General features: G+C 44.8%; 1 protein-coding gene across 1 annotated transcript in view; it reads left to right on the forward strand.

The window, feature by feature from the left end:
- CDC14B (cell division cycle 14B) overlaps nucleotides 1–22,812 on the forward strand; it is a 66,198-nt gene that overhangs the window by 39,356 nt on the left and 4,030 nt on the right. The window contains exons 10-13 of the mRNA XM_011927502.1: nucleotides 4,615–4,753; nucleotides 4,920–5,079; nucleotides 5,732–5,829; nucleotides 17,828–17,944. Coding sequence (XP_011782892.1) covers nucleotides 4,615–4,753; nucleotides 4,920–5,079; nucleotides 5,732–5,829; nucleotides 17,828–17,944 — 514 coding nt within the window. The remainder of the gene's footprint in view (nucleotides 1–4,614; nucleotides 4,754–4,919; nucleotides 5,080–5,731; nucleotides 5,830–17,827; nucleotides 17,945–22,812) is intronic.

Genomic DNA, 22,812 nt, shown 5'->3' on the forward strand with positions numbered 1-22,812 from the left:
CCTCCTCCTCCTCCTCCTCCTCCTCCTCCTCCTCATCCTCCTCTTCTTCTTCTTCTTCTTCTTCTTCTTTCTTCCTTCTTCCTTCTTCTTCTTCTTCTTCTTCTTCTTCTTCCTTCTTCCTTCTTCTTCTTTTCTTCTCCTTCCTCCTCCTCCTCTTCTTCTTTTCTTCTTCTTCCTTCTTTTTTTTGAGATGGATTTTCACTCTTATTTTCCAGGCTGGAGTGCAATGGTGCAATCTCGGCTCACTTTAGCCTCCGCCTCCTGGGTTCAAGTGATTCTCCTGCCTCAGCCTCCACAGTAGCTAGGATGACAGGCACACGCCACCACATCCAACTAGTTTTTGTATTTTTAGTAGAGACAGGGTTTCACCATGTTGGCCAGGCTGGTCTCAAACTCCTGACCTCAAGCAGTCCACCCGCCTGAGCCTCCCAAAGTTCTGGGATTAGAGGTGTGAGCCACCACACCCAGCCAGCAGCATTACTCTTAATAGCCAAAAGGTGGAAGCAGTCCAGGTTTCCATCAGAGGAAGGCTAAAGAAATGGCTAAAGAAAATGTGCTATATCATACAGCAGGATATTTTGCATCCATAGAAATGAAGAGAATTCTGACACATGTACTGCAACAATAGTCAGAAAAGGACAGATACTGTATGAATCCACTTGTATGTGATACTCGGGGTAAGAGAAAGTAGAATGGTGGTTGCCAGGGCCTGAGGGGAGGCAGGGATTGGTAGTTATTGTTTGATGGGTCCAGAGTTTCCGTTTTGCAAGATGAAATATGTTCTGAAGATGGATGGTGGTAATGTTTGTACAACAGTGTGAATGCACTTAGTGCTGCTGAACTGGACACATAAAAAGTGGTTAAAGTGATAGTCAGAAACTGACAGTAAGGAAATGTAAGTTTCTGAATTAACTGATACAGAATTTAAAATAACTGTCTTAAACATGTTCAGTGAGCTAAAAGAGTCAGACAACTAAATGAAATCAGGAAAATGATACATGAAGAAAAACGGTAAATTTTATGTTATGTGTATTTTACTCCAATTTTTAAACATAATTAAAACAAAATCCAGCATTGCTTATTTCATTTTTTAATTATAAAAAGCAGTTGAAGTTATTCTTCACCAGGGTCCTTCTGCATCCCAACCCCATCACACACCCGACATCTGACAATGTGCGGCGACCTTTTTTGAGGGTTGGGCACCACTGGCATCTGGTGGGTAGAGATCGGGGACGCTGCCAAACACCCTGCAGCGTACAGACAGCCCCTCACTGTAAATAACTGTCCAGCCTTGAATGTCAGTGCTGCTGAGGTTGAGATACCCTGAAATAGAATGATGACCAATTAAAAGCCTAGAGAGGCTCTTGTATGATTGCATCTTTGTTTAGGGAGGAAAAATGATGACAGTATGAAAACTGGGCTGTACCGTGAAAATTGAGAGTCATCAAGAGGTGTATTAGCCTGCTGGGGCATATCACCGGCTGGGCGGCTTACACACCAGCAGTTAATTCTCTCACAGTTCTGGGGGCTAGAAGTCCAAGGTCAAGGCATTGGCAGGGATGTTTTCTGGGAAGGCCTCTCTCTTCAGCTTGCAGATGGCTGTCGTCTCTGAGTCTTCTCATGGTTTGTCCTCTGCTTGCACTCAACTCCTGCCGCCTTGTTTCTTTTTCTTTTTTCTTTTTTTTTTTTTTTGAGACAGAGTCTCACTCTGTCGCCCAGGCTGGAGCGCAGTGGCGCGATCTCAGCTCACGGCAAGCTCCGCCTCCTGGGTTCACGCCTTTCTCCTGCCTCAGCCTCCCGAGTAGCTGGGACTACAGGCGCCGCCACCGCGCCCGGCTAATTTTAGTAGAGACGGGGTTTCACTGTGTTAGCCAGGGTGGTCTCGATCTCCTGACCATGTGATCCGCCCGCCTCGGCCTCCCCAAGTGCTGGGATTACAGGCTTGAGCCACCACGCCCGGCTCATCTCTTTCTTTCGTTAGGAGTACCCCAGTCCTGTTGGATTAGGGCCCCACTCTGTGACCTTATTTACTTCCATAAAGGCCTTATCTCCAAATGGAGTTATACTGGGAGTTAGAACAACATACGGATTAAGATTAGGGGAGACACAATTCACTTCATTATATTCTGCCCTCTGACCCCCTCAAATTTATGTCCCTTCAGTTCAAAAATACATTCACCCCCATCTCAACAGCTCTGAACATCTCAACTCATTCTGGCATCAACTCCAAGTTCAGAGTCTCATCTAAATAGCATTCAACTCAAATATAGGGGAGACTTGAGGTATGATCCATCCTGAGACGTAATTCCTCCCAGCTGTGATGGTATAGGCACAGGATAAGAAAGTGCTTCTAAACAAGTCCAAAACCTAGCCAGGCAAATCCCATTACATCTTAAGGCTAGAGGATCATCCTCTTTGGCTCCACGCCGTGCCCTCCACGCCCTCTTCGCCCTCTAGGGTGGTGGCTTTGCCCCTGAGGGCTGTGGTCAGAGGCAGCTGGGTTCGCTGTAACTGTCAGAGGTGGCCCTACCCTGTGAAATCAAGGAGTAGACAGGCTTGCCCTGAGCTTATATACTCTGTGTCTTGGTGGCAGTGGCAGCACTGGGGATCTCTAAATTGCCCTTGGGATCATCTTTTTTTTTTTTTTTTTTTTTCAGACGGAGTCTTGCTCTGTCGCCCGGGCTGGAGTGCAGTGGCCGGATCTCAGCTCACTGCAAGCTCCGCCTCCCGGGTTCACGCCATTCTCCTGCCTCAGCCTCCCAAGTAGCTGGGACTATAGGCGTCCGCCACCTCGCCCAGCTAGTTTTTTTTTGTATTTTTTAGTAGAGACGGGGTTTCACTGTGTTAGCCAGGATGGTCTCGATCTCCTGACCTCGTGATCTGCCTGTCTTGGCCACCCAAGTGCTGGGATTACAGGCTTGAGCCACCGCGCCCGGCCATCCTTCCTTTTCTTGAAGATTCAAGAATGTTTGCATCTAGGTAGCTCTGCTTTCAGAAGTCAAAAGCCTTACTTTATTTTATTCCATGTCCATCCCCTTTACCGCAAGTTGCCAGTGTCTCTACTGGTATAATCCCATCTCTCTTCCTTGCTTCTGCTGAGACGGCTGATTAAGTCTAGGGAATCTCTTTAGAGGGGAATGTTCAGCCACACCCTTGATTTTTCTGTCTGTAACACTCTTATTTTTTGCAATATGGATAGCCTGAGAATTTTCTGACTCTAGTTCCTGATTCCCTGTTGCTTAACAATTTCTTCTTTAATTTGTCTTTTTTTCCTTTTGCATTTTACTGTAACCAGTTAAAGAGAAATCAGGTTGTATCTTCAACACTTTCCTTATAAATCTCCTCTGCTAAATATCCAAGGTTGTCATCCACAAAGCTACTTCTCCATTTCTATTTAGTTGTTACAGTGACATCCACCTCATAATCCAAATCTGTTTTATTTAGGGTTCTCCAGAAAAACAAAGCCAGTAGGTTTTTTTTTTTTATATGTAGGAGATTTATTAAAAGGAATTGGCTTATGCAAGTATAGATTCTGGTGAGTCCAAAATATGCAGTGTGGGCCAGCAGCCTGGAAACACAGGAGAGCTGATGGGGCAGATGAAAGCCAAAGGCAGCCTCTTGCTCAGGAAAGTCATTGTTTTTGTTCTGCCCAGGTTTTCAGGTGATTGGATGGGGCCCATCCACATTATGGAGGGAACTGTGCTTACTGAAAGCTCACCAACTTAAATGTTAATCTCCAAAGATTCATTCCGGATTGACACATAAAATTAACCATCACTGGAGGTATTGATAATAGTGTAGATAAGACAGGCCAGCACCAATAGAGGTTTAAAAGAATCTGAGTGAAAATATAATATAACAAACTAGAAAATATAATTGGATGCGGGAGTAAGTGCAAAATTGCAAGCCTTTGTTTTTGCAAAGATGGTGGTACCATTTTTCTAAAATGCCCAGGGCAGAAGACACTGCACTTACTAGAATGATTGCTTAGAAAGTGATTCTCCACCTCGGCTACGTGTAGAATCATCTGGAAGATTTTAGGAGTCTCTCTGTCCAAGCTATGCTGCACACCAGTGAAATCTAAATTCTGGGCGTAAAGCCAGGCGTGGTGGCTCAAGCCTATAATCCCAGCATTTTAGGAGGCCAAGGTGGGCGGATCACCTGAGGTGAGGTGAGTTTGAGACCAGCCTGGCCAACATGGTGAAACCCTGTCTCTACTGAAAATACAGACATTAGCCAGGTGTGGTGGCACACGCCTGTAATCCTAGCTACTTGGGAGGTTGAGGTAGAGGAATTGCTTGAGCCTGGAGGTGAAGGTTACGGTGAGCCGAGATCACATCAATTTCTCTCCAGCCAGCCTGCTGGGCAACAGAGCGAGACTCTATCTCAAAAATAAATAATTAAATGAAACAAATAATAAATACATTCTGGGCATGAGACCAGGCATCAGTATTTAAAAACTTCTCTAGGTGATTCCAGAGTATAACCAGCCTTGAGAACTGCTGTTGAGAGAAGCAGAGTCATGAGAAGCCTTTTACAAAAATTCTACCTGCCCAACAAAATCCTGGAGTACATGAGCCCAAGTTTCATTTCTGTGCTTCTTTCTTTTCCTAGCTGGCCTTGGTCGCACGGGCACTCTGATAGCATGCTACATCATGAAGCATTACAGGATGACGGCAGCCGAGACCATTGCGTGGGTCAGGATCTGCAGACCTGGCTCGGTGATTGGGCCTCAGCAGCAGTTTTTGGTGATGTAAGTAGTAGCGTACGTCTGTAGTTCCAAGGGAACAAGTGGGGTTGGAATCTGATGGGGACTGGAATTTCCCTTAGTTTCCAGTAACAACAGATAGTCTGGTAGGAAGAAGTTGTTCATGTATCTTTCTGGAAAGCTCTATTTTGATGTTATTTAAATGCTCTAGGAAGCAAACAAGCCTCTGGCTGGAAGGGGACTATTTTCGTCAGAAGTTAAAGGGGCAGGAGAATGGACAACACAGAGCAGCCTTCTCCAAACTTCTCTCTGGCGTTGATGACATTTCCATAAATGGGGTCGAGAATCAAGACCAGCAAGAACCCGAACCGGTAATGAAGCTGTTTCTGTTGAGATGTTGTTACTGCTTTAACTGCTGTTGAAACCTTGTCAGGGCATGGAGAAATCTGTAGGTAAAATAATAAAGCAGCTCTTGGATGATTGTCAGTTTTTTATATTTATAACCCTCTCTAGGCACTTTTTACCCAAAATAATGGAAACAAGGTTGTGTGTGTCCATAAAACTGTAACTCGGCAGGTGCATAAAAGGTTGTGAAGTGAGCTCTTTAGCCAGATCTACCCCTGCCCCTCACCCCTTTTTGCCATTTCACAACAGCCGATTTAGGAAAGCAATCAGTCTCAAATGGGGAGCTTTTAACAAATCAAGGGCTTAGGGGGCAGCAGTACTACATTAAGTGGTAGTAAGTACACTGTGAGATTTTAAAAAGAATGTTTTCAAACGTGAAAGCCCATTAACCCTCTTCACTGTTGATACGTTCTATAATGAGTGCTGCTGGGTTGTCTCTGAAAGTCACCTTTGGCTGTCTTAAAATGTGATCTGTGGTTTGATTGTGAAAGGGAAAAATATTTTAGAGTTTGCAGAAACTTGGACTGTCTGTGTTTATGTGGATAAATTGCTGCTCTGCTTTACTGGATTAATAAGTGCAATTTAAACCATTAGCTCAGTGTTTTTTTACTTACACAGTACAGTGACGACGACGAAATCAATGGAGTGACACAAGGTGATAGACTTCGGGCCCTGAAAAGCAGAAGACAATCAAAAACAAACGCTGTTCCTCTCACGTGAGTCCGGCTTCCTTTGTTGTGGCTGACGTTTCTTTATTATGTGTACGGGGTCCTTGGTGAGGGTTTCTCCGGCACATTTTTCTCCATCGTTGCAAGCCCATGATGCCACTTTGAAATGTTTGCCTGTGTTATTTAAAACCTAGGGGTGCTGGCCTTGGAATCTCTCAGCTGTCCCTTGTTTACCTTGGTCCTCATGAGCCTTTATGGGTGGGAAGGCGACATCAGGGATGCTTTTTCTCCATGAATAATCAGCACGGGGCATCCTCCAGAGCTCAGGATGCCAGACCTGTCCATAGTTATAAACTGGTCTGTCTCTTTACATTCGCCATGTTGCAGATCATTTGTTTTGATCAGCATGACGTGATGGCTTAATGACATGTTGTTTTTGGGGCAACAGTGAACTGGTCTAAAGTATGTTTTGGGTTTTTTGTTTGTTTCTTTGGGGAATGATTTTCTAGTTATAGAGGAAGATTTAGCCTGGGAACAGGAAGTGTTACAGTTACTGAGTGGATGTGTGTCCGTGTGTCCATTCTTGTGAACGTGTGTTCGTTGGGATTGACCCTGATGGAGCGTCCAAGATGATTAGACAAATGCGCAGACGCGAACTGCAGGACCGTGGTCTTTTTTGTAGGCTGCCCTTTAGTAGCTGCTTCCACCTGTGGCCACCGGATTTCTTCCTTCTGGTTACTTCCTTCTTCGTGGTGGGCACCAGATTTCCAACCTTCTTTTTTGGGGGAAGGGAGTGTGATGGACATAGATCATTTATTCAGTAAGCATCTTGTAATATGGTAAGGAAGTATGATATAATAACCTGTTTGTATTGGCGGAGAACAGGTTTTCTTTTTCACTGAAAGTAATTCCTCACTAGTATCTTGTCATAAAAATCCTGAAGTAGAATCACATGTAAGGCATGTGTCATTATGGGCTGCTCCTCTGGGAGGTTCTTCAAAGACCCAGTGCAAAGCGTTGAGTTTTGCAGTATGCAGTGTTATGTGAATGCATGTAGGGCATCCATTTTGATTACAGGCATTTATGAAGATTTCTTTTGCAGCTTAGTGGTACTGTAGTCAACTAGACTGCTTTAAAAATGGTGCCTTTTGGCCAGGCGTGGTGGTGCACACCTGTAATCCCAGCACTATGGGAGACCAAGGTGGGTGGATCACCTGAGGTCAGGAGTTCAAGACCAGCCTGGGCAACATGGTGATAGCCCATCTCTACAAAAATACAAAAATTAGCCAGGCATGATGGTAGGTGCCTATAATCCCAGCTACTCAGGAGGCTGAGGCAGGAGGATCGCTTGAATCTGGGAGGTGGAGATTGCAGTGAGCTGAGATTGTGCCATTACAGTCCAGACTGGGCGACAGAGTGAGACTGCATCCCAAAAAACAAAGAAAATGGTGCCTTTTGTATAATTTACTTAACTCCAAATGTCATTTTGTTTTTAATTTCCTTATGAAAAGTCTTCATCTAAAGCCTTCATGGTTTTTCCTTGGCAGTATTGTGGTGGCTCCAGGTAATCATCCAGATACTAACTCTGGATGTGGCGGAGGCAGGCAGTGCCCTCAAGCAGTGCTTCTCTGACTTAAGTGTGCATGAGGCACCCGGCGCTTGTTGAAATATGGGTTATGATTAGTGGGGTGGGGGCAGGGCCCAAGATTTCACATTTCTAGCAGAGGCTGCTGGTCCAGGGACCACACGTTGAATTGCAAGCCCTAGGAAACTGATGCTTTTGTGGGTTGATTTTAGCTGTGTCCAGGTTTTTTTGTTTTGTTTTTCAGAATCAGCATCATCATTTATTTTTTAATATTTTGTTGCCTGCTGTTCAAAAGTCGAGAGTCAGGGGATACAAATCCTGCTTAGTCAAAAGTTTTTGTTAAATAGGCAATTTCCTTTAGTCACCCTCTGAATCTGTTACTCTCATTAACATGAGTTCAAATCTAGCTGGGCATGGCGGTGTGCACCTGTAGACCAGGCTATGCGGGAGGCTGAGGCAAGAGGACCACTTAGCCCAGGAGTCTGAGGCTGCAGTGAGCTCAGGATTCCTTTTGGTAATATCCTAAAAACAATATATAAAAATAGCCCCACATAACACAAATAACAAAGTTTTAGGCCACACTTTCAAAGAAGAAAGCAAAATGCTAGTTTTTCTAAGCTCTGAGTTATGTGTGTAGACCCCGGGGGATTTTTGATGAGTCTCAGCAAATCTCCTTCCTCCTCCATTACAACATTTTGCTTATCCCTTCTCGGCTTTTTCAAACCCTCTCTGCTATTATTTGCAGCTTTTTGGCCCTAGAAAAGATCAGTCGAAGGTTTTCTTTCTTTCCCTCTTGTGTCTTTGTAGTTATTTTAGGAATAGAAGTCCCTGAGGGGACTGTGTTCAACAATGGCTTAGGTTGAAAAATACAAAATCAATTTCTTCATCCCAATTTTGACTCATTGATTTCTGTGAGCAGATTATTTTGCTTTAACATTGGCACTTAGCCTTGTGAAAGTACAATACATGCAAGAAAGAAAGTCAGTGAGAAATACACAAGTACTAGTGACTCTTAGGAGAAAGTCGTAGTACATAAAATATTATTCCAACGATTGGTTTCTCTCTCTTTTTTTTTTTTAAGATGGAGTCTTGCTCTGTTGGCCAGGCTGGAGTGCAGTGGTACGCCCTCGGCTCACTGCAAACTCTGCCTCCCGAGTTCCAGTGATCCTCCTGCCTCAGCCTCCCGAGTATCTGGGATTACCGGTGTGCACCACCACACCCAGCTAATTTTTCGTATTTTTAGTAGAGGCAAGGTTTCACCATGTTGGCCAGGCTTGTCTCGAAATCCTGACCTCAAGTGATCCTGCCTCAGCCTCCCAAAGTGCTGGGATTACAGGCATGAGCCACCAGCGCCTGGCCGGTTTCTCTTTTATAAATGGTCAGTTTTGGGGGAGAGTTTAAGTTTTTTATCAATTGTAAAATGGCCATTGGCTCAGCCTGTCTAATCCTGACTACAGTGATGACGGTAAACCATGTGGCACCATTGACAATGAGCTGATCTTCAGGACGCGATGACAAGTATATTGTCTGTGCTAAAATGGATTTGGTAGATTTCATAACTTGAGCCATGAGGCCTGTTGTTCCGCATACTGATGGTTTTGGCAGGTTTGGAGATGGGTATGTGTGTTAGCGGTGGAAAGTAATTCTGAAGCCATGAGGTTTACTAGAGGAACAAATAACCATCTATAATGCTGACACCTGGACATTCAGGCCGTTCTGCCTTTAAGGAACTGAAAGTGAAGCCTGGGATGGGTAGAGAGTTTTCTAGTGCTCCCAGGCCATTTATTCATTCCGTTTAAATATTCACCCCTGTGATCTTAACATATATTAGTAGGCTTGTTTTTTTTTTTTTTTTGTGGGAAGATTAAATAAGATGGTGTAGGTGTAACTTGTGGGGTGAGGTTAGTTTGTATTTCGAGTGTACCCTTTAGTCTAATCCCTTTCCACAATATAGGATGCCTGGTGGGTACATTTTTCTTTTTTTCCGAGACAGAGTCTTGCTTTGTCACCCGGGCCGAAGTGCAATGGCGTAATCTTGGCTCAGTGCAAACTCCGCCTTCCGGGTTCAAGTGATTCTCCTGCCTCAGCCTCCCAAGTAGCTGGCGTTACAGGCACCCGCCATCACGTCTCGCTAATTTTTGTATTTTTAATAGAGATGGGGTTTCACCATGTTGGCCAGGCTGGTCTTGAACTCCTGACCCCATGATCTGCTCCGCCTCAGCTTCCCAAAGTGTTGGGATTACAGGCGTGAGCCACTGCGCCTGGCCCGACATGGAATTTTTAATGATGACAGTGATGAGGTCAACGATAAAAATGACATGATAAGTCAAATCAGTCACTTCCAAAACTGATCAGTGGTACTCCGCACGCAGCGCATGCTCAGTAGAGGCTCTAGTATTGGTCACAGATGTATCCGGGTAACCATGTGGAAGTGCAGTCATTGGAAGGAGCTTCTGCCCTTCTAAATGGGAGGAGGTTTCCTTCCTTGTCGCTAGAACCCAGATCAATGGATTAAGAAACACCACGCTGGCCGGGCGCCGTGGCTCAAGCCTGTAGTCCCAGCACTTTGGGAGGCCGAGATGGGCGGATCACGAAGTCAGGAGATCGAGACCATCCTGGCTAACACGGTGAAACCCCGTCTCTACTAAAAAAATACAAAAAACTAGCCGGGCGAGGTGGCGGGCTACCAGCTGGTGGTGGTCCCAGCTGCTCTGGAGGCTGAGGCAGGAGAATGGCGTAAACCCGGGAGGCGGAGCTTGCAGTGAGCTGAGATCCGGCCACCGCACTCCAGCCTGGGCGACAGAGCGAGACTCCGTCTCAAAAAAAAAAAAAAGAAACACCAAGCTGAGGCTGGACACAGTGGCTCATGCCTGTGATCCCAGCACTTTGGGAGTTCAAGGGCAGGAGGATCACTCGAGCCCAGGAGTTGGAGACCAGCCTAGCCAACATAGTGAGACTCTGTTTCTACAAAAAAAAATTAAAAAACAACAACAACAAAAGTAACTAGGCCTGGTGGGATGAACAGGTAGTCTCAGCTGCTACTCAGGAGGCTGATGTTGGAGGATTGTTTGCACCTAGGAGTTGGAGATTACAGTGAACTATGATAACGCCACTGCACTCCAGCCTGGGTAGCAGAGCAGTACCTTCTGTTTCTTTCTTTCTTTCTTTCTTTCTTTCTTGAGACAGAGTCTTGCTCTGTTGGCCAGGCTGGAGTGCAGTGGCATTATCTCGGCTCACTGCAATCTTTGCCTCCCGAGCTCAAGCAATTCTCCTGCCCCAGCCTCCCAAGTAGCTGGGATTACAGGCGTATGCCACCACACCTGGCTAATTTTTGTATTTTTTTTTAGTAGAGCAGGGGTTTCACCATGTGGGACAGGCTGGTCTCGAACTCCTGACCTCGGGTAATCTGCCTGCCTTGGCCTCCCAAAGTGCTGGGCTTACAGGCATGAGCCACTGCGCCCAGCCGACCCGTTTCTTAAAAATGAAAAAGAGGCCAGGTGCAGTGGCTCATGCCTGTAATCCCAGCATTTTGGGATGCCGAGGCAGGTGGATCACCTGAGGTCAGGAGTTTGAGACCAGCCTGGCCAACGTGTTGAAACCCCATACTAAAAATATAATTCTTAGCTGGGCGTGGTGGTGTACACCTCTAATCCCAGCTACTCAGGGGGCTGCAGTGGGAGAATTGCTTGAACCTGGGAGGCGGAGTTTGCAGTAAGCCAAACTCACGCTATTGTACTCCAGGCTGGGTGACAGAGCAAGATTCCATCTCAAAAAATTATAATACTTAAAAAATAAAAAAGAAACCCCAAGGTGAAAGCCAACTAGTATGAAGAAAGTGAGTGCGGAAAACAACTAAGAAAAATCTATACGATGCATACTTCAGTGAAATTTTGCGCATTTTGTGTTGCCCTTGGTTAAATGTGAACCATATTCTAAAAATGTGCCATTCCCTTAGCTTCCTGGATGACTCAGGAGTTAGTGATTCCATTGAAATGAGATCAGTTCTGCTGTGTTAACGTTCGTTTTTAGTTGTGCCTCCTGTGATTTTGTTAACTAGTCTGGGGTTTTGTGGTTTTTGTTTGTTTGGTTTTGGTTATCTGGTTTTGCCTCCTTTGCCCATTATGATTTGGTTTAGTTTTCCGTGTGTGCACATCTTGTGCTTTTTGAAGACCCTCAATCATTTATCTATGACTGATTTCAGTATCATGAAGTTAAATTACCATGGGGTAGTTATCTAACTAGTGACTGAGTCCCCAAGTATCAAACCTGTTTAAACACAGCATTTTGTTCTCCAGCATAAAACGGCAAAACTCCATCCTTGTGGACCGCCCCTTTGTATCCCTGTTGCTGTTTTGGGCTTTTAGGGTGTCTAAAATTCACATATGGCTTGACTGATTGATTGATTGATGATTGCGTAATTTATTTTGGCTTCCCAATTTGAACATCTGTTCTTTCCCCTTCACCCCTTTCCAGATGTCCCCTAGCTGTGCTGACCTCTGCACTGTGTAGTGTTGTCATCTGGTGGATTGTTTGTGACTACATTCTTCCCATCCTGCTATTCTGTCTCGATGGTTTCAGAACACAGTAGCCATCAGGACCCCCTGGCAGATAGCTGCTGTAAGTGTCCCGTTCTGTTTCTCTGCCGTTGCTTACTTCTGGTGCCTCCTGTGGTTCCCACAATGCATGTTTTTCTGCTTGTCAGCTCCTAGCTTTGTTGGTTTGCCTATTTTCAAAGGTTCTTTTTCTGAATCTTTTCAATTAATGGGATGGTGGTGGGGAGGGAAGGCGGGCTTCTCTGTTCGTCCCACAGAAAGGATATTAAAAGTAACGTATCTTGTTTTAAAGTTATGCTTATCCTTAACAGATATTTCAAAATAGCACTTGATAAATGAAGACACTGAAACAGGTTTTCTTCCCTATCAAAAGTAGTTAGCTTGGGATAATTGGGGTGGTTTTATTTTTGTCGGTTGGCTATACAATTTTCTTCTAGTTTTTTCTGTGTCTTGAGTATGTCCTTCCCAATCTAGCAAAGAAGCCTTTTTCCCACTGATCTACTTTCATTAAATATGTGATTTTGTAGCCTTGAAATCTGCCGTTGTACAGCAGCTCTCTCATAAGTCTTCTCTCTAGTGTGCAGAATGTCCTGCTCTGTCTCATTTTCCTCCTCCCCTTTAGGGAATACAGTAAGTACAGTGTGTAGCACTTGATACTAAATGAAAGTAGGAGGTCGGAGCTGAGGCCGCCTGTTGAAGTTGGTGCATTTCCATATGACAGTCATTGCTCCCACTTTCCCCTTGCCCAGACATAGCCAGAATGCCTTTATTAGGCTGATAGCAGCAAATTTGTATTCTCTTGAGATCTTTTATCTTTGAAATGAAGACCTTAACAGCGAAGAGGCTTTATTTCTGCAGAAGAATGTGCAAGAGGCCCACTTGTGGAACAACATGTTGAAGACCCCCAGAAGGCAGGTGTGTCCTGTGCCACGGGGTCCTCCGCCACCCTCCTGTGTCTGAGCTGCATTCTTCTTCTCTGAAGCTTTTTCCTTAACTCATATTTTAAGAATGTCTTCTCTTTTCTCCTCCTGGACTTGGAAGTTATGAAAGAATGCAAAAGTTCCCTGCAAGATCTCTTCCAAAGAAAAATTCCATTGCAACCAACTCTGGTGCTTTGTGGTTTCACTGAGTATTTTCACATAGCTGAGAAAGATTTAAAAATCAGGCTGATTTCACTCTTCAGAATTAGGCAAAACCTACTTAACTTGCTCCTATTGATGACATTTTCTTGAATATCTTACAAATAAAGCTTATTGTCGTGCATTCAGACCTGCTGTATTTCTGAGCTAGATTAACCTTTTGGGTGTTTTCTCCTTTACTTCTCTTAGTCAGCTTTGATTGCCACATATTCTGACTCAAGAGCATCATGCACTACATAGATTTATTCTTCTCAAAGACTGTTGCAAGTGGCAGAGATGTTCCGAATGGGTGGAACAGTTGCTAATAATGCTTAGTCACTTTGTGGTTGAATGATCATTCCCAGGGTAAGTTTAAAAATGGTCTCTATCAGGCTCTTTTCTTTCAGTATTCCATGTAAACTGTACCTTCTGTTGTTGTTGTTAATGACGTTTGCCATGGTATTTCTAGACCCAAGCAGAGTATTCAGTTTAGCCTAATTATTTGGAATTTTCAGAAGCAAAAAACTTGTGACAGTTACAGTGGTATTAATCCGTATCATCTTTGTAGCACCCCATGACTTTCTTTCCAAAGGGTTTTATTTGTAAGTTGGTGACTCCTGAGTGCCACCATCCACCGTCAGCACCACCCACCTCTGCTGGCAGCGGACGCAGGTGGCATGGCATCGTTTGATCAGTTGTTTGCAGTGAAAAGCTCCTCTTATGCGGCACGCCTGGAGAATTAGGCCATACCAACACTTCAGGCTTCTGAGTCAGACCCGGAGATAGTGGGAAAGGCTTCTCTGAAGGCTGCAGGGCCGCAGGGTCACCTTTGTGCATGCTCTTGTAGTGTCCGGAGTGGATAGCCAGTATACTTAGTGCATAGTTGTCCTGATGGATTGCTTTCTTGGAATTGGACATTTATGTTCCAGACCTGGCTTTTTAGTTTTTGGCTTTGCCGTGTTCCTTGGGTTGTAGATTTCACTGTATCTGAAGTCTCAGAGTACCGAGCCTCCAAGGATGCTGCAGAGAAGAAGGTGAACTGCAGTACAGGCAAGAGGTAGGTAGGACAGAGGATTTTGTCAGGGGAGATGGGAAGGAAGAAAATACATTTGCTGCACGCTGCTCTGCAAAGCCATGCCTGGCCTGGGTTGGGAGGCAGAAGGCAGCAAGTGCCCGGGTTCTCTGTGGCAGAGGCAACGCGTCCCCCTCTGGTGCCTGTCAGGTGGTGTGCGCTGTCACTGGTGATAGCTCAGTGGAGTTCTACCCCCACCCCGACTTCATCAGTGCATAACCTGCAGTTAGGATCAATACCGTGTTGTCAGTGCAAATAACTGGAATCTTCCCTGGTATCATTAGCACACTCAAGTTCTATCATTCTCTTGGTTTTAAAGTTCCACAGAAATTACTAGCTATTTAAGATTATTATTATATTAGTTCACTTCACACTCATTTTATAGAGAAATAAATACTTTTTAAAAGACGTTTTCCAGCAGCCTAAGAATGACTGCACGATTGAGCCGTAGTGTCTTGTTTTGAATGCCATTTCAACACTTCAGTCTTAATTTGAGAAATCAGGATTCAGATTTCCTAAGCAGGCAGTGTATCAGCTCTTGTGTTTTCCTCAGATTAATTATTTTGCAGTGTGATTGTTGTCTGTACTTTTGGCCAACCATGGCCTCAAATAATTTGAGAAGTAGGTGTTGTATTTCAAAAAAGAGCCAACAGGAGTCTCGTTTTCCCCATGCATAAGGCAGCGGCCCAGGGGGGCGATGAGAGCTGTGGCAGTGCCATTGCTGGCCTGGGCTTCAGAAGTAGCAGTGAAGCAGCAGCGATTTGTTTTGTTTTATGCAAAATTCTATATTCAAATTCTTAGCAGAGATGAATACATATTTTTCCTTCACTTTATATAGACAGAAATAATTTTTAGGGATGGGCAGGCTGGCTCATACCTACAAATCTCAACACTTTGGAAGGTGGAGGCAAGAGAATCACAGAGGCCAGGATTTTGAGACCAGCATGGGCAACATAGTGAGACCCCCATCTCTATAAAATGAAAAATAAAAAAGTGAGCTGGGTGTGGCGACATGTACCTGTGGTCCCAGCTACTCTGGAGGCTGAGGTGGGAGGACCAGCTGAGCCCAGGATTTGAGGCTGCAGTGATCTACGATTGTGTTACCGCACTCCAGCCTGGGCAACAGAGTGAGACCCTGTCTCTTAAAAAAAAAAGAAAAAAAAAGAATTTAAAAATAATGCTTTGTTTTTAGAAGTAGAATTCACAAGCCAGGGTAATAGTTGCCTTTAACCCTACAATTAAGTCTTCATATACACTCTTTTTTTTTTTTTTTTTATAAATACAGTCTCAATCACCCGGGCTGGAGATCGGTGACACAAACATGGCTCACTACAGTCTTGACCCTGGGAGGTCAAGGTCAAGGTGATCCTCCTGCCTCAGCCTCCCAAGTTGCTGGAACCACAGGCACGCCCCACCACGCCCAGCTCATTATTATCATTATTATTATTTTGTAGAGAGGACGTCTCACTATGTTTAAGAATTTGGGCTTCTTAATGGTATCTTGTTTCATGACTGAAAATCTGAGAAGCTACTTTTACTTTTGAGCACAAAGATTTGTTTGGCTGGAGGATTTCTTTGGTGTAGGAATTGCTTAAAATGCCCAGGCCGGTCTCGAACTTTTGGCCTTAAGTGATCCTCCTGCCTTGGTCTCCCAAAGTGCTGGAATTATAGGCATAAGCCACCACACCCAGCTCCTTTTTCTGTTGTGTTAGAACATGCAACATATCAGATGATCACACTCTAGGAGAATTTCTGAACCAAACATTGGCTGATTTATCCAGGATTCACGTCCCTCTGTGAGACAGAAAGCTACTTTCAAGGGGCCCTCAGAAATCCTGCGTGAGTAAAGTGAAACAATGGGGAAAACTGCCCCGCCCTTCTCCCTAAAGGCTTGAGACCACTGGCCCAGACAAGCTCCAGGTTATGCTCTGGTTGCTTTTTTTTTTTTTTTTGAGATGGAGTCTCGTTCTTTGGCCTAGGCTGGAGTGCAGTGGTGTGATCTTAGCTCACTGCAACCTCTGCTGCCTGCAGTCAAGCAGTTCTCCTGCCTCAGCCACCTGAGTAGCTGGGATTACAGGCACCTGCCACCACACCCGGCTAATTTTTGTATTTTTAGTAGAGATGGGGTTTCACCATCTTGACCAGGCTGGTCTTGAACTCCTGACCTTGTGATCCACCCGCCTTGGCTTCTCAAAGTGCTAGGATTACAGGTGTGAGCCACCACGCCCAGCCTCTTGTTGCTTTTTCAGTGATGAGACGTTTAGCATTTCACTAAGTGTTGGATATGCTTTGGTTTGGGTGATGCTAAGGTTGTAGAAATGTATTAATCTTAGCATATTTTAAGGCCCTGTCTTTGGTATATTAGCCAGCATGGTGGTAGCTGAGGCCTGTGAGGTGGGATGCTCACTCATTGTAATGGTTCCTTTTTACTCTTTTGAGCTGGGTTCTCATAAGTTGTTACTGGCTTTCTCACCTTTATGTTTGAATAGGAGAGAAGAAAGCTTGTTAAGTCAGTGTTTTCTCTTTCAGAAAATTAAAAGTTGGTATCTATAAATGTGTGTATATGTGTTTAGTTTGTCATTGATTATCTCTTAAAGAAAAAAGTTGCATATAGGCCTGGCGTGGTGGCTCACATCTGTAATCCCAGCACTTGGGAGGCTGAGGTGGGCAGATCACCTGAGGTCAGGAGTTCGAGACCAGCTTGGCCAACGTGGCAAAACCTCATCTTTACTAAAAATACAAAAATTAGCCAGGTGAGGTTGTGGGCGCCCATGGTCCCAGCTACTAAGGAGGCTGAGGCAGGAGGATCGTTTGAACCTGGGAGGCAGAGGTTACAGTGAGCTGAGATTACACCACTGCACTCCAGCCTGGACAACAGAGCAAGACTCTTGTCTCAAAAAAAAAGAGAAAAGAATTGCATATAAAATCTTTTGATGTCTTCTGCAATTTTCCCTATGACAATTTAAAGAAAAACAAGTCAAAGGACCATCTGCCTCTAAAAGGACATTCCGTGTGGCCTTTATCTCAGGGCGTTCTTTTCTGATTCATCGTGTACTTCCTCCTGGGCAGCCTGCTCTCATAGGCACCAGTGTCTCAAGCTTTTTAGAGTTTAATTAAGGCAAGCTTTACAAAATTTAAGTGTTTTCACTTTCATTTTAGTGGCACTTGGAGATTTAGTAAGTGTTATAATCCAGACGAAACTCATATTTTGCTTAAACACTTTCTAAAATTTTGAAATGTTATATAAAATTAGTATTGATTTAGTGGATTATTACCCATACTTACAGCTTTGAAGAGTAAATATTGTATAGTTATTTCCTGAATTTATGTTCCTATTCTTTAGAATTTGGGCTTCTTAATGGTGTCTTGTTTCATGACTGAAAGTCTGAGAAGCTACTTTTACTTTTGTTGGGCAGAAAGATTTGTTTGGCTGGTGAATTTCTTTGGTGTGGTAATTGCTTAAAATGCCAAGTCATTCGCCTTCCAGAAGCAAAGCCCTCCGGTTATCTTTGTGTAACCTTCAAAGAGAAATGAGATGCTTCATTTTAAAAGGCCTTGATGTAAAAATGTGTTTCACCTTTTTTTGGTAAATGTGTTGATGGAAAATCCTCTCAATTCTCAAGATAATTTGCACTAAAGTGCAAAAATACTTTCCTCTGTCAAGTATTTGCAAATGGTTTCAGTGAATGTAATCTTATTTTTTTCCAACTATTTTCAGAGTAATTCTTCAATCCAGTGTTCAGAGCTGTAAAACATCTGAACCTAACATTTCTGGCAGTGCAGGCATTACTAAAAGAACCACCAGATCTGCTTCAAGGAAAAGCAGTGTTAAAAGGTGAGAAAAGAATCCTACTCTTCTGAAAAGTTGCAAGCATTGGCTTTCCAGTTTAATATTTGGACCCTGCCTCTGAAGATTGACATGAAATTAGGAGAAAGTAGAGTCTGTGTGTTACCTGTTCATTATCTAAGAAAATCTGGACCATTTTAATGTAGGCTTTTGTTTTGTATTTCAGAAGTAATTCTCAACACTGGAAATACGGTCTCAGGGTCATGATATGGGAAAGTTTTTAAATTAAGAATTTCCAAAGCTGGCTGTCAGGACTTGGAGGACATCTTTCTGGGTGTATATCAGACACAGCATCATTGCTGGACGATTAGCTGCAAGTGAGTGTGATGGTGAACGTGAGATAACTCTAGAGAGTTTGAGGACCCTTCTCTGCCTAGTGACTCTTTGTCCTCTTGGTCACAGCCCACACCCGAGGCACTCGTTCTTTCACTGCCAGCACTGTCTTCAGGAAGTGGAGGCAGAATTTCGCAGAGCCAAGGTGTCCTGTGGCACGTCAGTGACGCTGTTGTCTTTGGACATTTCTCATGAAGTAGACATGTCATTTTTAAAGTTTTCTGATAACAGATCCCATTTGAAGAGAGAATGGATAGCCCAGGAGTGGAAGTGGGGATAGATGGCTGAGGAGAAGAAAGGGGCATCTTTTCATCTTTGCCTGGTGTTGGCAGCCCATGCAGCCCTGTTTCTGTTCTCCTGGTAAAAACGATCTCTTCTAACAGACATGAGCGACCTGAAGATAATCAGAACCAGACTTTAAAATGTCCTGCACACGTGCCCCGCTTCTCTTCAGCTTCCCTGCCCTGTGTATCTGAGGCTTTGGGCCTCGGGGCCTTATCAGCGTGAAGTTAGTCCCCAGTGCAAAGCAGCCAGTCTCCCGAGAGACCCTTGGCACAGCTGGGAGCTCTGTGTGCTTTGCATTTGGAAGACTCGTTCAGCTCTGCCGTGTTTCCTCTTCACTGTTTGTTTTGTACAACCTTACTGCACACTTACACTCCCATGAGGGCGCAGCAGTGCCCTGGCATGAGGATTTGAGGACTGTCAATCACTGACGCATGATTCCAGGATTTAAAATTTTTCATTAGAAATGTACCAAATATTCCTATTTCTTTACTCTTTGATTCTACTTCAGAAGAATATTAGAGAAATACTGACCAAAGGTCAAAGATTTAGGTACATTGGAACAACGGCAGAGTGTTATTTCTAACAGTGAGAAACAGGAAATGGGCTCAAGATTGTTACATTATGCCAAAGGAATTGGGAGTCTTACAGTTTAGTACACGAAGCAATGAGTGAAAAGAGCCATGCATAACAATTCTGAAGTATGAGCCGAGTGCAGTGGCTCACGCCTGTAATCCCAGTACTTTGGGAAGCTGAGGTGGGTGGATCACTTGAGGTCAGGAGTTCGAGACCAGCCTGGCCAACATGGTGAAACCTCGTCTCTACTAAAAATACAAAAATTAGCCGGGTGTGGTGGCGGGCACCTGTGGTCCCAGCTACTCGGGAGGCTGAGGCAGGAGAATTGTTTAAACATGGGAGGCGGAGGTTGCAGTGAGCCGAGATCACGCCACTGCACTCTAGCCTGGGTGAAAGAGCAAGACTCCGTCTCAAAAAAAAAAAAAATCAAATAAAAAGCCTATCGTTGATGACAGTTAATTAGTTATTTTTGACATGTCTTGAAGGGGCATATCCTTTTTAGGTATGAGTGCATGAGTACTCATGTTTTTTTTTTTTTTTTTCTTTTTGACATGGAATTGCCCAGGCTGGGGTGCAATAGTGTTATCTCGGCTCACTGCAACCTTCGCCTTCCGGGTTCAACCATTCTCCTGCCTCATCCTCCCAAGTAGCTAGGATTACTACTTGTGGGTGGCATGTGCCACCACACCTGGCTAATTTTTGTATTTTTAGTAGAGATGGGGTTTCACCATTTTGGCCAGGCTGATCTCAAACTCCTGATCTCAAATGATCCACCTGCCTCAGCCTCCCAAAGTACTGGGATTACAGGCATGAGCCACTGCGCCTGGCCGCTCAGGTTTTTATTACAGCCCAGTGTGTCTTGCACATTTAATTCTGCTGTTTGCTTTTTTAGATTATGCTTTTTAGGTTACAGAGGAGTAGAGTCCGGGAGCCTGGCCGGTGTGTCTGCCAGGTCACACCGTCTTCCTTTGAGGGAGGAAGGGCTGGCCTTGCCTCTGTTTTTCTGTCTAGGTCTTGTTGCGTTTCCATGTCACTCTGGTGACCTGAACTCCTGCCTCTCTGGAGAAGTGGTTCCTGGTTGCAGCAAGCGTCTGCCTGAGGCCCCTGGCAGGGATGATGTGAGGGTCCTAAGGGAGATTTCAGAGCCAGTGATCTGGACTGAATGTTGAAATGGCCCAAAGCAGTTTCCAGGAATTTTGGATAGTTCTGAAAACCAAAAAGACTTCCTTTAAATTCCAGCATGGACTTTCAGAGATGATGTGGAGAGCAAAAGGAGCCTAACAGTGAGGATTAACTGGGGCTCACCTTCCTCTAAGCGGGTTCTTTCTTTGTGCCTCTTTTGGGGCTTCGGCCTGTGTTCACATCACCTTACCTGTTATCCACCTGCAGCTTACAAAAGAAAAGCAAATAAATTATGTATAGATTTTAAGAATTGGAGTCAGCCAAGCTGTAGCCTGGAGCTTTTATCCTACTGAATATTGTTCATAATATCCTACTGAATCATACTCATTTCTGGTTGGAGGGTAATGAGGGAGTTAGTATGTTGGTGCATGGTCTGATTCTGGGCACAATAGTATGAGCTAAATTTGAATACATTTAAAGTATTGAGTGAAATCTTTAAACAGCAGTAGAAAAAAAAAATGGAGCACCCTTTTGGGGTCCTTTCATCCCTACCTGCAGGGCACCAGGGTTGCCAGTTCCTCCTGGTTCATCATCATCTCTGTGGCGCATAGGAACTTGACCTTCCATTTTCATGTTCCTTGGCATCCAGGATGAAGACTCCACCCAAACTCGCTTTGCACTTAATTGGCGCTTTTGATTTTTGGGTTTACTGAGAGACTCTTCAGCTTTGGGGAACTTTTTCAAAAACGTCAAAAGAGCAATTACTTGCAGCAGCTGAAAAAATAGGAGTGATGTCTTCACTGTTTGTCTTTGGGGAAAGGTGCCACAGTTTCTCACAGAAGATGCCTATCCCCTCGTGTATCCACTTGAAGCTGCGCCCCATCGAAAAACCTAAATTTCCTGTGGCCACAGGTCTGGGACGGCCGCCAGGCAGCCTGTGTGGCCCTCGGTCCTGCCAGGGCTGTCTGTGGCATCTTCTCATTCCCTTCCCCGAGTCTGGAGAGGGAGGCGAGTGAGCTGCTCCACTTCCCACTTCCTGTTAGAGCTATAAATCCATGCTAACCTTTCTCTTAAGAATTAATAAATCCAGTGAGTAACTGGCTCCGTTGAATTGGCCTGTTTTCCGTGTTCTCACATGACCTCTCCGAAGAGCTGTCTGAGAACAGTCTTGGAAATTTCATCGTGCTCCGAGTGAGCCTGCAGCCGCCTCATTTGCTCGCATTCACTCATGTCTTCTGCAGCCCTTCTGCCGGTGCGTGTTTGTTAGCTTCTGCAGTTTCTTTTGGGCAGGCTCTTTTTTTAAAATGATAACCTCATTCATTTTCTAAGAAATCGTCATGTACAAGTTACTTTAACTCTTGAGTTGCATCACTGGGAGCCGTTACTTTCTGCTGCAGCTGCCAAACCAAATCTAAGCTCCGGACTTTGGGGTGCTCTGTACCTCATTCTTCATGTTGCTGGGGTTGGGGAGAGATGCTCAGCTTCTTTCCTTAGTCTCCTTTTTTTTTTTTTTTTAGACGGAGTCTCACTCTGTGGCCCAGGCTGGAGTGCAGTGGCCGGATCTCAGCTCACTGCAACCTCCGCCTCCCGGGTTCACGCCATTCTCCTGCCTCAGCCTCCCGAGTAGCTGGGAATACAGGCGTGCACTATCACACCTGGCTAAAAATTTTTTTCTGTATTTTTAGTAGAGATGAGGTTTCACGATGTTGGCCAGGCTGGTCTTGAACTCCTAACCTCAGGTGATCCACCTGCCTCGGCCTCTCAAAGTCCTGGGATTACAGATGTGAGGCACCGTGCCCAGCCTCTTTCCTTAGCCTCCAAAACCACGAATGTTTTCAGGAGCCCTTCAGTTGGGAGCAGCTGCATCTAGGACCTCTGACTTCTTCAGTGTTCTCGGGTGGCTTTGCTGGTGTCACACTTGCCACTGCCTCTTGACCCTCAGAGCCTCAGATCTGGGTGCCTGTTCCAGTGCTTCTGGGCGTTGACTTTTGGCTACTGCCGTTGTCTCCAAAGTCCATCAGGAGAGGAGTCCCAGAAGGTTGTCCCTAAGTGTTTCTTGGTAAAATGCTGTTTCTCTCCAGTCTTTTAAAATATTAGTGATCCTTTGAAATTCCAGATATTTTCCCACTTGTCTCACCAGCTGACCTGGATCTTTTGGCTCAGTGCTCTGTTGGGATCTCTGCAAATGAAAGATCGATTCAAACGCTCCTCCTTGAAGAGCGCAGCAGCAGCAGCGTCAGGCGGGGCCCCTCCAGATTGGAAGTGGTTTTTCTGACTCTTCTTTTGGTTTTGTTTTCTGAGAGCTGTTATGGACCTGGAAGTGTAGCGTCATAAACTGGGGAAGGAGAAAGAGAGGCAGGAGGAGAATCATGGAGTGCGGAGGCAGGTAGCCCGTGGGGTGTCTCCTGTGCTTGGCGGCGCTGGAAACCGCTTCGGTGCCAGAGCTTTTTCTGTGACCAAATTCTGGCTTTTGAAATAACCCAGTAACAGTTCTGTATCTTTTCATTCTGCCTGCTCCTCCCACAGCCTGGTTCCTCAGAGGG

This window comes from Colobus angolensis, unplaced genomic scaffold (genome assembly GCF_000951035.1).
Source record: "Colobus angolensis palliatus isolate OR3802 unplaced genomic scaffold, Cang.pa_1.0 Scaffold72, whole genome shotgun sequence".
NCBI classification, from domain to species: Eukaryota; Metazoa; Chordata; class Mammalia; order Primates; family Cercopithecidae; genus Colobus; species Colobus angolensis.